This window comes from Perna viridis, chromosome 7 (assembly GCF_037379345.1).
Source record: "Perna viridis isolate PV_CMFRI_1.1 ecotype Kerala chromosome 7, ASM3737934v1, whole genome shotgun sequence".
Taxonomy (NCBI): Eukaryota; Metazoa; Mollusca; class Bivalvia; order Mytilida; family Mytilidae; genus Perna; species Perna viridis.
In genome coordinates, this window is record NC_142451.1 from 8,193,498 (window position 1) to 8,207,174 (window position 13,677).

Below are 13,677 nucleotides of genomic sequence, written 5' to 3' on the forward strand. Positions count from 1 at the left end.
TGTAATACTTTTCAATGGATTTATAATATAAAACAGACAAATACAATATCCTTCAATGGATTTATAATGTAAAACAGACAAATATAATACCCTTCAATGGATTTATATTGTAAAGAGACAAATACAATACCCTTCTATAGATTTATAGTGTAAAACAGCAGCTGATTCAAGATCACGATTCATGAACGTCTGTTCTACTTCATTTGGCAGAACATTCGTCAAATGAATATCCATTTCCGTTTTTTTGTTATTTTGCTTGGCATGGTAAAAGATTGGTTGTGATATATCAGATTTGAATGGTGAAATGATTTAACCACTGGTATATCTGGTTGATGTTGGTTAGATTAACCACTGGTATATCGGGTTGATGTTGGTTAGATGATTTAACCACTGGTATATGTGGTTGATGTTGGTTAGATGATTTAACCACTGGTATATGTGGTTGATGTTGGTTAGATGATTTAACCACTGGTATATGTGGTTGATGTTGGTTAGATGATTTAACCACTGGTATATGTGGTTGATGTTGGTTAGATATACACTGGTATATCTGGTTGATGTTGGTTAGATATACACTGGTATATCTGGTTGATGTTGGTTAGATTAACCACTGGTATATCTGGTTGATGTTGGTTAGATTAACCACTGGTATATCGGGTTGATGTTGGTTAGATGATTTAACCACTGGTATATGTGGTTGATGTTGGTTAGATATACACTGGTATATCTGGTTGATGTTGGTTAGATGAACCACTGGTATATCTGGTTGATGTTTGTTAGATTAACCACTGGTACATCTGGTTGATGTTGGTTAGATGATTTAACCACTGGTATATCTGGTTGATGTTGGTTAGATTAACCACTGGTATATCTGGTTGATGTTGGTTAGATATACACTGGTATATCTGGTTGATGTTGGTTAGATTAACCACTGGTATATTTGGTTGATGTTGGTTAGATATACACTGGTATATCTGGTTGATGTTGGTTAGATTAACCACTGGTATATCTGGTTGATGTTGGTTAGATTAACCACTGGTATATCTGGTTGATGTTGGTTAGATTAACCACTGGTATATCTGGTTGATGTTGGTTAGATATACACTGGTATATCTGGTTGATGTTGGTTAGATTAACCACTGGTATATCTGGTTGATGTTGGTTAGATATACACTGGTATATCTGGTTGATGTTGGTTAGATATACACTGGTATATCTGGTTGATGTTTGTTAGATATACACTGGTATATCTGGTTGATGTTGGTTAGATATACACTGGTATATCTGGTTGATGTTGGTTAGATATACACTGGTATATCTGGTTGATGTTGGTTAGATTAACCACTGGTATATCTGGTTGATGTTGGTTAGATTAACCACTGGTATATCTGGTTGATGTTGGTTAGATTAACCACTGGTATATCTGGTTGATGTTGGTTAGATATACACTGGTATATCTGGTTGATGTTGGTTAGATTAACCACTGGTATATCTGGTTGATGTTGGTTAGATATACACTGGTATATCTGGTTGATGTTGGTTAGATTAACCACTGGTATATCTGGTTGATGTTGGTTAGATTAACCACTGGTATATTTGGTTGATGTTGGTTAGATATACACTGGTATATCTGGTTGATGTTGGTTAGATTAACCACTGGTATATCTGGTTGATGTTGGTTAGATTAACCACTGGTATATCTGGTTGATGTTGGTTAGATATACACTGGTATATCTGGTTGATGTTGGTTAGATATACACTGGTATATCTGGTTGATGTTTGTTAGATATACACTGGTATATCTGGTTGATGTTGGTTAGATATACACTGGTATATCTGGTTGATGTTGGTTAGATATACACTGGTATATCTGGTTGATGTTGGTTAGATATACACTGGTATATCTGGTTGATGTTTGTTAGATATACACTGGTATATCTGGTTGATGTTGGTTAGATATACACTGGTATATCTGGTTGATGTTGGTTAGATATACACTGGTATATCTGGTTGATGTTGGTTAGATTAACCACTGGTATATCTGGTTGATGTTGGTTAGATTAACCACTGGTATATCTGGTTGATGTTGGTTAGATTAACCACTGGTATATCTGGTTGATGTTGGTTAGATATACACTGGTATATCTGGTTGATGTTGGTTAGATTAACCACTGGTATATCTGGTTGATGTTGGTTAGATATACACTGGTATATCTGGTTGATGTTGGTTAGATTAACCACTGGTATATCTGGTTGATGTTGGTTAGATTAACCACTGGTATATTTGGTTGATGTTGGTTAGATATACACTGGTATATCTGGTTGATGTTGGTTAGATTAACCACTGGTATATCTGGTTGATGTTGGTTAGATTAACCACTGGTATATCTGGTTGATGTTGGTTAGATATACACTGGTATATCTGGTTGATGTTGGTTAGATATACACTGGTATATCTGGTTGATGTTTGTTAGATATACACTGGTATATCTGGTTGATGTTGGTTAGATATACACTGGTATATCTGGTTGATGTTGGTTAGATATACACTGGTATATCTGGTTGATGTTTGTTAGATTAACCACTGGTACATCTGGTTGATGGTTAGATTAACCACTGGTATATCTGGTTGATGTTTGTTAGATTAACCACTGGTATATCTGGTTGATGTTGGTTAGATATACACTGGTATATCTGGTTGATGTTGGTTAGATATACACTGGTATATCTGGTTGATGTTGGTTAGATTAACCACTGGTATATCTGGTTGATGTTGGTTAGATTAACCACTGGTATATCTGGTTGATGTTGGTTAGATATACACTGGTATATCTGGTTGATGTTGGTAGGATATACACTGGTATATCTGGTTGATGTTGGTTAGATATACACTGGTATATCTGGTTGATGTTGGTTAGATATACACTGGTATATCTGGTTGATGTTGGTTAGATATACACTGGTATATCTGGTTGATGTTTGTTAGATTAAGCACTGGTATATCTGGTTGATGTTGGTTAGATATACACTGGTATATCTGGTTGATGTTGGTTAGATATACACTGGTATATCTGGTTGATGTTGGTTAGATTAACCACTGGTATATCTGGTTGATGTTGGTTAGATGATTTAACCACTGGTATATCTGGTTGATGTTGGTTAGATATACACTGGTATATCTGGTTGATGTTGGTTAGATTAACCACTGGTATATCTGGTTGATGTTGGTTAGATTAACCACTGGTATATCTGGTTGATGTTGGTTAGATATACACTGGTATATCTGGTTGATGTTGGTTAGATATACACTGGTATATCTGGTTGATGTTGGTTAGATATACACTGGTATATCTGGTTGATGTTGGTTAGATATACACTGGTATATCTGGTTGATGTTTGTTAGATTAACCACTGGTATATCGGGTTGATGTTGGTTAGATGATTTAACCACTGGTATATGTGGTTGATGTTGGTTAGATATACACTGGTATATCTGGTTGATGTTGGTTAGATATACACTGGTATATCTGGTTGATGTTGGTTAGATTAACCACTGGTATATCTGGTTGATGTTGGTTAGATATACACTGGTATATCTGGTTGATGTTGGTTAGATATACACTGGTATATCTGGTTGATGTTGGTTAGATATACACTGGTATATCTGGTTGATGTTTGTTAGATTAAGCACTGGTATATCTGGTTGATGTTGGTTAGATATACACTGGTATATCTGGTTGATGTTGGTTAGATATACACTGGTATATCTGGTTGATGTTGGTTAGATATACACTGGTATATCTGGTTGATGTTTGTTAGATTAAGCACTGGTATATCTGGTTGATGTTGGTTAGATATACACTGGTATATCTGGTTGATGTTGGTTAGATATACACTGGTATATCTGGTTGATGTTGGTTAGATATACACTGGTATATCTGGTTGATGTTTGTTAGATTAACCACTGGTATATCTGGTTGATGTTGGTTAGATATACACTGGTATATCTGGTTGATGTTTGTTAGATTAACCACTGGTATATCTGGTTGATGTTGGTTAGATTAACCACTGGTATATCTGGTTGATGTTGGTTAGATTAACCACTGGTATATCTGGTTGATGTTGGTTAGATTAACCACTGGTATATCTGGTTGATGTTGGTTAGATATACACTGGTATATCTGGTTGATGTTGGTTAGATTAACCACTGGTATATCTGGTTGATGTTTGTTAGATTAACCACTGGTATATCTGGTTGATGTTTGTTAGATTAACCACTGGTATATCTGGTTGATGTTGGTAGGATATACACTGGTATATCTGGTTGATGTTGGTTAGATATACACTGGTATATCTGGTTGATGTTTGTTAGATTAACCACTGGTATATCTGGTTGATGTTGGTTAGATATACACTGGTATATCTGGTTGATGTTTGTTAGATTAAGCACTGGTATATCTGGTTGATGTTGGTTAGATATACACTGGTATATCTGGTTGATGTTGGTTAGATATACACTGGTATATCTGGTTGATGTTGGTTAGATATACACTGGTATATCTGGTTGATGTTTGTTAGATTAAGCACTGGTATATCTGGTTGATGTTTGTTAGATTAACCACTGGTATATCTGGTTGATGTTGGTTATCATTTTAATCTTTTCATGTGAACACTTTAAGTAGGTAGACCTAGGATTAAGGGACAAAACTCTTACAAATCATTGGAACGTTTGTATTCAGCATTTTACATCAATCTTAATTAAGCATCAAAGTAACTTGGGCTGATTTCATTCTGTTTCATACGAAAGTTTGATTGACTTTGGTGTAATTGAATATGATACAAACATATCACTGATTTCAAGAGTTATATCCTTTACCCTAGATCTACCTCCCCAAGCAAACAACTTTGATGACAAGTTGGAAACCATCATGTGCCACCTACCCTTACATATTTCTATATATGTGTCCCTTACCCTAGGTCTCTTAATGTAATGCGATACCAAACTAGTAAGCAGATTTAATTAATAACTCTTAGGTAAATGGATTGTTGTCATTGCTATAATGCCATAAATATGTAATAACGACTTTTGAAATTTTGTATGTTTAATTACATTATGGTCACTTATTCGGTGGATAATGAATAACATACTACAAAATCATGGACAATTATCACTTGAGGCGATTAATATGTATTAATGCCATATCTACAAGGAGCAGTTAATATTTTACTTTCAGGATATTTCGGTGATTTGGTAAATGAATGTTTGATGAATTGCGAACAATTGATGTTTGCTTGTTTACACATTTGTTGTCTTTAAACTGTATTTAACTTAGAAAAAATGTAGGTTTTAGACAAATTTTCCAAAAAAAATAAGACTGTATTTATACAACCAACTGCATCAATATAAATTGAACACACTTCAGGAATAAAATTGGTACATCCATTAGAATAACCGGTTTTACTTTGGAATAGTTCGATTAATGCTACTTTTTAATTGTAAAAAAACTTAATCGACTGATTGGCTGGGGTTTTACGTCTTAAATGTGTAGAAAATATGAGAAAATGTTATTAATAAATTTGTTATGATGGTGGATTGCGGAGTTTAGTTTATTTCTTGTATAGATGAAAAATTCCCAGCTATTGAAATTTAATCTTATCATTTGCGTTGTATTTGGGAGTTTAATAGATAAAGAGTAATAACGGCGTTAAAAGCATGATAAGAAATATGACTGTCGATAGACAAAGACAAAATAAGGAATAAAATCAAACATTATACAGAAACCGAACGGTAAAACACAGAAAACTAAAGGTTATTGGGCAGAGTACAACTAAAGAAATGATTAGTTAAAAATAGTTTTCAATGTTGGCGTACATAACTTGGTCAAAGATTAAAAACAATCCTTTTGATTTAATCTATTCGAGTAAAGTCAATAAATGATTTGCCCATTCATCAAAGCCTGGTGTTTTAGTTTGGTGTTATTGGAGTTGCGGATCGATCGACGTTGATGACGTCACAGTACAAAGTTAGTTTATGGAAAATAACCTATTTTGTCCAGATAAGAAATACACAATTAAATCAAATTATTTTTACATAAAGGATTCAGAAATGAGATTCATCAAAAATCGTGATCTATTGTCAATCACTGTATCATAAAAAAGCTTTGAAGAAATTAAACATGTGGCGTTGGCAAAGTTTATTACAAAAATATAAAATTTGATCACAGAAACACATCTTGGGAGTCAATGATGCAAACAATTTTAGTGTTCGTCTAATATGTGTACTCTTTGCATTCTGCTATGAAAATCCTGGAATTTTTATTAAAATCATTTTCTGTGATGCCGTAATACCCTGCAAAGAAACAAGTCCAAGATAAATCTGGCAAAATAGATATTACACCACTGGAGCAGCTGGTACCGCAATGGTCCTGACTTGGTGCAGGCACTTCAGGCGAAATGATGGGTTAAATCTAGATTTTTCAGCGCGCTAAATTAACCTCCTTCTTCAATTGCGGCGTGACTATACCAGTGGTGAGTAAAAAGCATTCGCATGCTATTGTCTTAAGTCAGCGGTCACATCAGCACATAGAATATTTTACAAAAAAAAAAAAAATCATTACTCATTGTTTTAGAAGAAACTAAGTATTTTTCAACTAAGGACTAATATATAAAAAGATTTTTGCAATAGACCTTTTAAGATGCATTGCCTTACACCCCTGATTCAGAAGTCTGTTACGCAGATATTTATGGCGTTCAAGGAAATCAGAGTAGTTAGTACTTGCTCCAGCGTAGCGAATCAATTGTGAAATATAGACACTATATGCAGGAGATGAAGGGATATTGCTGCACAAATAAGGAAAATTTATGATATTAAAATTAAAGTCGTCTCTTTTATCATAAATCGTAGTGCTGAAATGACCACTGTTGTCAAATTCGAGATGTAGGTCCAAAAAAGATGGAGACCAGGCTGAAGTCTTGTTTATCTCGAGGTCTGGTGGATATATTGCTCGAGGTCTGGTGGATATATTGACGGTAAGAATTATGACTTGCTCTACCTTAATAAATTAATTTATATATATATATATATATTTTTAATTTCTATCTTATATCATTGACTTATTGTTCTGTAGAGGAGAAACGGCTTCTCATTTGAAATTAACCTTCGATGATAAAAGATCCTATAGAAATATGGTTCAACCAACTTTGCGTGGTGCTACAGTAATACTAATCGTAACAAAAAAAATTATGGTTGTGCACAAGATTTACAGTATTATAGATTATTACCTCTGGAAGTTTTGAGTGCTCTGTATAACCTTTTCCCTAGAGATATGTTGGTATGAAATAAATCCTGCATTTCTTGTTTTGTTATTATTCCATCCCGGTTTCCATCGTAGAATTCAAAGTTACATGGAGAAGCCTGGATCCGGATGTGGTACAGAGGCTGAAAATTTAATGGAATACAGGAACTCAAAATATGATTCTGAATGGCCAAAATACTACGTTTCAAGTTTAGAACGTTGTAAATAAAGTCAAAATGTAGCATATTATGTACAACAAAATAATGACAACCGGACTGTTCTATTAGTGTTTCATGATAACTTAGGCGTCAGTGCTTCAATTTATGTACGTAAAAAGGGACGGATAAGGTGAAACGCAACAAATGCACCAACGTATAAACCTTAATCTAAAATAGTGAATACTTTCTGAGATTATCAAAAGGTCTTCAACAAGTTTAACACATCTTCAAGTAAGCTCTGAGAGGCCTAGACAACACAAGTAATGAAATCCATGGATACAGAATGATGACAATGTTTTCAGTGTCAAATTGAAAATATTTATAGCGTTAAATATCCAACCAAAGTCTTTTCTGGTAGCTTTATTTTACTGTCAAAGATGTACATGAAGTCATTGGGACGTAGCAAACATTGGTCTACGAATCAGAAAACGTGTTATTTATTTAGAAGTATACTTTTTAATATGAATAGAATTTCATACCTTTTGTGTTGATCTCTTGAATCTCCATCTGAAACCTGCACTAGCTCCCCAGTCTCCACCTGAACCATAATAGCCTCCAGCAGTGAAATCAAATCTCTTCGAAGAATGGGATAGATCAAGTTTTAATTGAGGCCCGCTAGACCCATGGGACAATTTTCCACCGACTGACCATTGTGCATTGTAGCAGGAGAAGAGGCAAACGAAAACTATGACGATACTTTGCACTTTCTGTGAAAAAAGAAATAATTTAATCTTGATCAAAATGGACAAATTACTAAGTAATCAAAATTATATATTATACTAGTTGACAATCCATTGGGAATGCTTATATATATATAGACATGTTTGGTTAGTTTTTTATACAAGATAAGGCAACTACCATTTTATTAGCGAGGGGTTGGAATTTTAATAAAATCATTCCAAATTTAAGCCAATGAAAAACTTTACTTAGCTTTAGACAAGACAAATATGATCCACTATTTCCCCTTAATAATGATTTTTTTTTAAATAAAAACTTCAAATCCGACAGTTGCTGAAAAAAAATACAATCATTTCAGCCGTAGCGCAAAAAAAAATTTCACCCAAAAAAAATATTCCAGGCCCCGTTAAGTAGAAAATGGTCTGTGCCTTACTGCTTTCAGACGAAAAATGTCACCAAAATATGTGACATAAAAACAGTGCTAATTGTGAACAAAAAATCTATATAACAATGCTGAAAAAAAAAATTTAACAATGGATCATATAGCTTACCATTTTGATGATTGTGTTATTGTACTTACTTGGTATTTTCTTCTGCTCTATTTATTTATGTATGTATATGTCAATATCCGTGAAAGTATGTCGTGGTTAGAAATAGTGGTTAGGGATACGTACGTAATACAGGTGCAGATAACCAACAAGGTGACATGGGGATTTTACCTTTTTGTTACACATTGTTACCAAAAAAAAAAAAAACTATCGCAAACCTGTTGAATTCATAATAGCAGCAAAACAGTTTCAAGTTCGTCAATATAAAACAATTTCCGACTAAGTATAAATGTTTTAATCATAAAGCTGAAAAACCCTGATGTTAAGTTGGTCAAGTATATTCCATGATCACACTTCAGTAAATACATAATTGTTGACATTTCTGTTTACTATTTATAAACTTATTTAACCGACGTAACTTAATCAAAAAAATGGAGGGGATATCTTATCGGAGAAATTCCCATTCTTTTGTAATATTTGAATTTTTAAGTCTTTCTTTATCTATATTTAGTTGCATCAATATATTTTTGTTTGCTTTATACTATATATTTTTTTCTTTAGTCAATCAAGTTTGCTCAAGATTCCATGTTCTTAACTAAGATTTCATCGCAATAATTTTCATCATTCTATTGTAATATGCAAAAGGTCTCCTTGTTACAGTAAAATTGACAATTATAATCTTAAATTTTGGAATGATTCAAGTTCATACAACATGCTTCAAGCACATGTCCAAAAAAAAAAGTATTTGTGATGCATCTATATTTTTGGGGTTCCGCATTAAGAAGAGTCATATCGCATGTGAAAAATATTACCAATATTGATTATGTGTTTATGAATAACGCCATTTACGTTTACTTTCACTTCCGGGGATTTTTAAGTTTTCAAGCAAGGTTTAAGTAATATGTTTATCTTGATTTTGTTTAATGTAAATGTTGACTCCTAGAATTATAGCATTTTCGATATTTATTCCAACATTTCAAATCTATAGATGTTTGGGGCCATGGACTATTTGTAAGAGTAACCAATGGTACCAAGATTCTAGCGGTAATCAAAAGAATGTAATCCAGGGACAAAGACCAGACATGGAAAACAGACATACACAACAAAGAACATAAAGTAACTAAAATCATACATACAAAGTAACAAAATCAAATGAGCAACTCGGACTCCACTAAAAACTGGGAGCATGGACCAGGTGCACCGGTAGGGTAAGCGTCCTCTGCTTCTCTAGAAACACCCGCCGAGCTGCTCATAAAAAGTCAAGTCCGGGGTAGACGAAAGAGGAAAGGTAAACTATGACACGTTGAACATTTCAGTTTTCATGGCACAGATGGATACACCGTAACGATCCACGAGTTCATGATGATGGCCATAAAACTTTTGTAGTGATGACTTCAAAACTGTAGCAATATAACCCTGCTCCAGAACCTATTTGTCAGAATTCTAGCGCGATACAAAAAGTCTGCGTAGTCTCGGCAAGATCTGGCATAACGTATTAGTTGTGATTTGAATACTCCATAGGGGGTGCTGAAGGGATGTTGCCACAGATGAAAGGAAAGTTGACAATTTTGAATGAAAAGTCATCACGTTTGTCGTAAAGTTTGGTCAATAGTTTTCCTTTACCATCGATTTCTAAGTGTAGGTCAAGATAGTAGTGATGTATTTCACCACTTCACATAGCAACAGCGTCAATGACAACGCTAGCCGATAAATTTGAACGAGTTCATGAAAGAGAACCCTAGGGATCTTTACACAATTATAAAATAACATTAGGGACATATCATGAGCCAACGTTCCTTTGTTTGCTTACGCATAATCATTATCATGAGCCAACGTATGAATAATTTGGAAGATATAAATACAGAGCAAGTTCGCCGAACATGGCAGATTGCATTTGACTGCAGTGCTGTCTAAGGAAACAGCCATGGGAAGGACTTAATGCTGCAAGAAACCATTAATGCAATCTCCCTCCACACCGATACTGTCGTTTGACGTTTATTGCGTTTTACAAAATCATACGATATTTTAGCCAATATAGGAGCACCACCGGAGGAATTTAATGGGAACCTGACTTTGAAATGAGTGAAATACAAGCATTATTTATAGTGGATAAGAAGTAAAATGGGACTTAAGAGTTCATGGTTAATATGTTTAAGGATCGTTTGATGTGAAAAAGGAACTAGTTACTATTAACTTTAGGTTAAAGACCACCAATTCAACCAATGAGCATTTGGAACGTACGCAAAAATAGTCCTACGCAGAAATTACCCCTGTTCCTCATAGTGCTGTGAAAAAAGTTCTCATCTTATTTAAAAAATTTAAACAGTTTCTGAAAGGAAAAACATTTCTGTACATTTTATAGGTGCATTTTGCTTCTTGTGATGTGAAGCCTAATCTCCATAATGATTTTTAAATATACCGCTATCTTGTGAAAACATTGGGATTTCCCATGCTATTTATAGACCCTTCACTTCCGGTGACCAGTACTGCACTGCAAGTCTGCTAACCCCACATGCCATTCTGAGGATTGTGAGCTGACATATGTAGAATCATGCTGATATATAGTCCTCTGCAGGTTAAAGTTAAGGTAAAGTCCAGAGAAGCCATTGAATATTGTGAAATTAGCATAGAAGCCTATGGGAAGTGGAATTAGTGGTTTTTAGCCTTTAGTTGGTGAATACGAGTTCCAGTGATTTTCAAAAGCTATTAGTAAATTACAATTGGACTAGGATTAGGCAACATAACAAGTCACACAAGGCGTACATTTTATCAAAGACACAGAAACCGTTATCACCAGGGGTCAATATCGATATACGTCCTGCTGAATAGAAAATGCATTTATTGTAATAAATTTATCGTTCATTTTTAAATTGTTTATTCTACATGCATATGACTATAGAATACACAGCCCCTCGCCATACCTGTTTCAATATAGACAGTCTGTTGTATTTCTAAGTTTTGAAAAACAAATTGCAACCTATGTAGTATTCGTAAGTCTATGATTCATTTTATAGACAACCAAGAGGACTTATAAGGTTCAACTTCAAAATAAAGCATTGTCAGACGCCATTAAATATAGTATATCAGGGACGAATCCATTTTTTGAGGTTAAATTTTGGAAATATACTTCTAAAGTGGGTGCAATGTAGATACCTTTTGTGGTAATATTAGCGAGAAATTAAAGTTTCAACCTAAAACCGCCTAAATCTACTCCTGACAACCCATGCTTTGCAAATTTTAAGGGGGGCGCACGCCCGCCACGCCCCCGCTTGAATCCGCCCCAGTATATGTTGTTTTTTTTTAAATTGCAAATGGCGGCATTCTGCCTTCTATTGACTCTATCTCTATGTTGAAAAATCGTTTAAAGAATTACTATAGCGATATCAATCATATTACATCTTTTGCACAAATAGCATCATATTTACAACATAACTTGAATGTCATCAGCTCATTTGCAAGTTGCATGCATCCCTCTTTCAAGTTACGGGCATTACCTTCAATTACGCGCATCTTAAGACAATTCTCTCACTAATTAGAGACGAGAAGTGACAAGAACCATAATAATTAACGTGTCTTAAAAAACACAAGAAGATTTTACTATTTACGGACAGGCTCAGTATTGATATTTTACTTCCGGTAAGCCACGAAACAATAGAGTAGATTTTTCTTGTAATTTGGGAATAGCAATTATATTAAAATATGCGCAAAAAAGTAATTTTAACAATTACGTTACAATTTGTATGAAAAACCTTATATATTTACATTATATACTATTTTATATGCACTCTACCGGTGCACCTGGTCCATGCTTCCAGTTTTTAGTGGAGTCCGAGTTGTTCATTTGTTTTTGTTACTTTGTATGTATGATTTTAGTAACTTTATGTTCTTTGTTGTGTATGTCTGTTTTCCATGTATGGTCTTTGTCCCTGGATTACATTCTTTTGATTACCACAATAATCTTGGTTCCCTTGGTAATTGTTTCTTAATTCTTCACTTTTTTGTCGTTCTTACGGACATGACTTTCATTTTTATTATGACTTTTGTTTGTTTTCTTCTTGTGTTTAAACAGTGTGTTTCTGTTTTATTGATTAAAACTGAATTATTTAATCTAAACCGCTTACTGCACTGATGCAGCTGTTACATTTTATGAAATCAGTTGTAAATTTAATTTAAGTATTTGCAGTATGGTTGATTCTGTCTCTAAAACTTCTGACTGAGAAACAATTATGCTATTCAAATGAACCGATAAAAGACGCTGCTTTTTATCGATTAATCGTTAGTTAACTTAAACCCGATCCTTAATATTAGATTTTTGCATAATTGACCATTAAGAGTCAGTCTCTGTAAGAATCAAGCAGTCAGTGAAACATGGTATGAAAAAAAAAAACATCATTTTGATAGTGTAATTTGACTATTTGCACCGACAGAAACAAGGAAAACGAAAGAAAACAGATAAGACTTCCCATGCTGGGCCATTGAGTTAAACTTTCATTGAAACGCACTGAAAATCAACATTTCAAAGGCATATAACTCTGTCAAATACCTTATTTTTCTAGGATTCTATTGAAAAATTTCTGCGCAAAGCCATCGATGCAGAGATCAAATAATGGTGTTTTCAAAAAGTATCCTTGAGTGATCAGTGGGGTTTTGGCATGCATGTTTTTGATTTTTCCCACTTTGCATGATTCTTATAAACACTTATACTTAATCGTTAGTGCATCTGTATTTATTTAAACCCTGGGTTCAGTTCATTCACTAATCACCGATAAACTGACAAAGGACCCTTACAAAAATAAGGAAGTATTTGTATACTAGTACGTAAGAAAATACAGAGAGAAGAAATCGGTAAATCGTGGTCAAAAGATATTATGAAGGGAATGTTTTATGTGAAAGTTATGAAAGAGGTTTAGAAAGAAAAGAATAAAGCATGCAATCAAA

General features: G+C 34.0%; 1 protein-coding gene across 1 annotated transcript; it reads right to left on the reverse strand.

The window, feature by feature from the left end:
• Positions 1–6,179: 6,179 nt before the first annotated feature.
• On the reverse strand, positions 6,180–8,930 carry LOC148611179 (uncharacterized). The gene is made up of 4 exons (XM_088591436.1): positions 8,911–8,930; positions 7,993–8,220; positions 7,282–7,438; positions 6,180–6,349 (listed from the first exon to the last, which is right to left on the reverse strand). Exons 1-4 carry the CDS (start codon positions 8,923–8,925, stop codon positions 6,270–6,272), a joined length of 480 nt encoding a protein of 159 aa, XP_088447562.1. The 5' UTR covers positions 8,926–8,930; the 3' UTR covers positions 6,180–6,269.
• Positions 8,931–13,677: the final 4,747 nt, after the last annotated feature.

Excerpts from the sequence above, each read along its gene's own strand:
- LOC148611179 (XM_088591436.1), bottom strand. Across the intron at positions 7,439-7,992 it reads TCAAGAGATCAACACAAAAG|CCTCTGTACCACATCCGGAT; the intron begins GTATGAAATTCT and ends TTAAATTTTCAG. Across the intron at positions 6,350-7,281 it reads AGCACTCAAAACTTCCAGAG|GGTATTACGGCATCACAGAA; the intron begins GTAATAATCTAT and ends GTTTCTTTGCAG.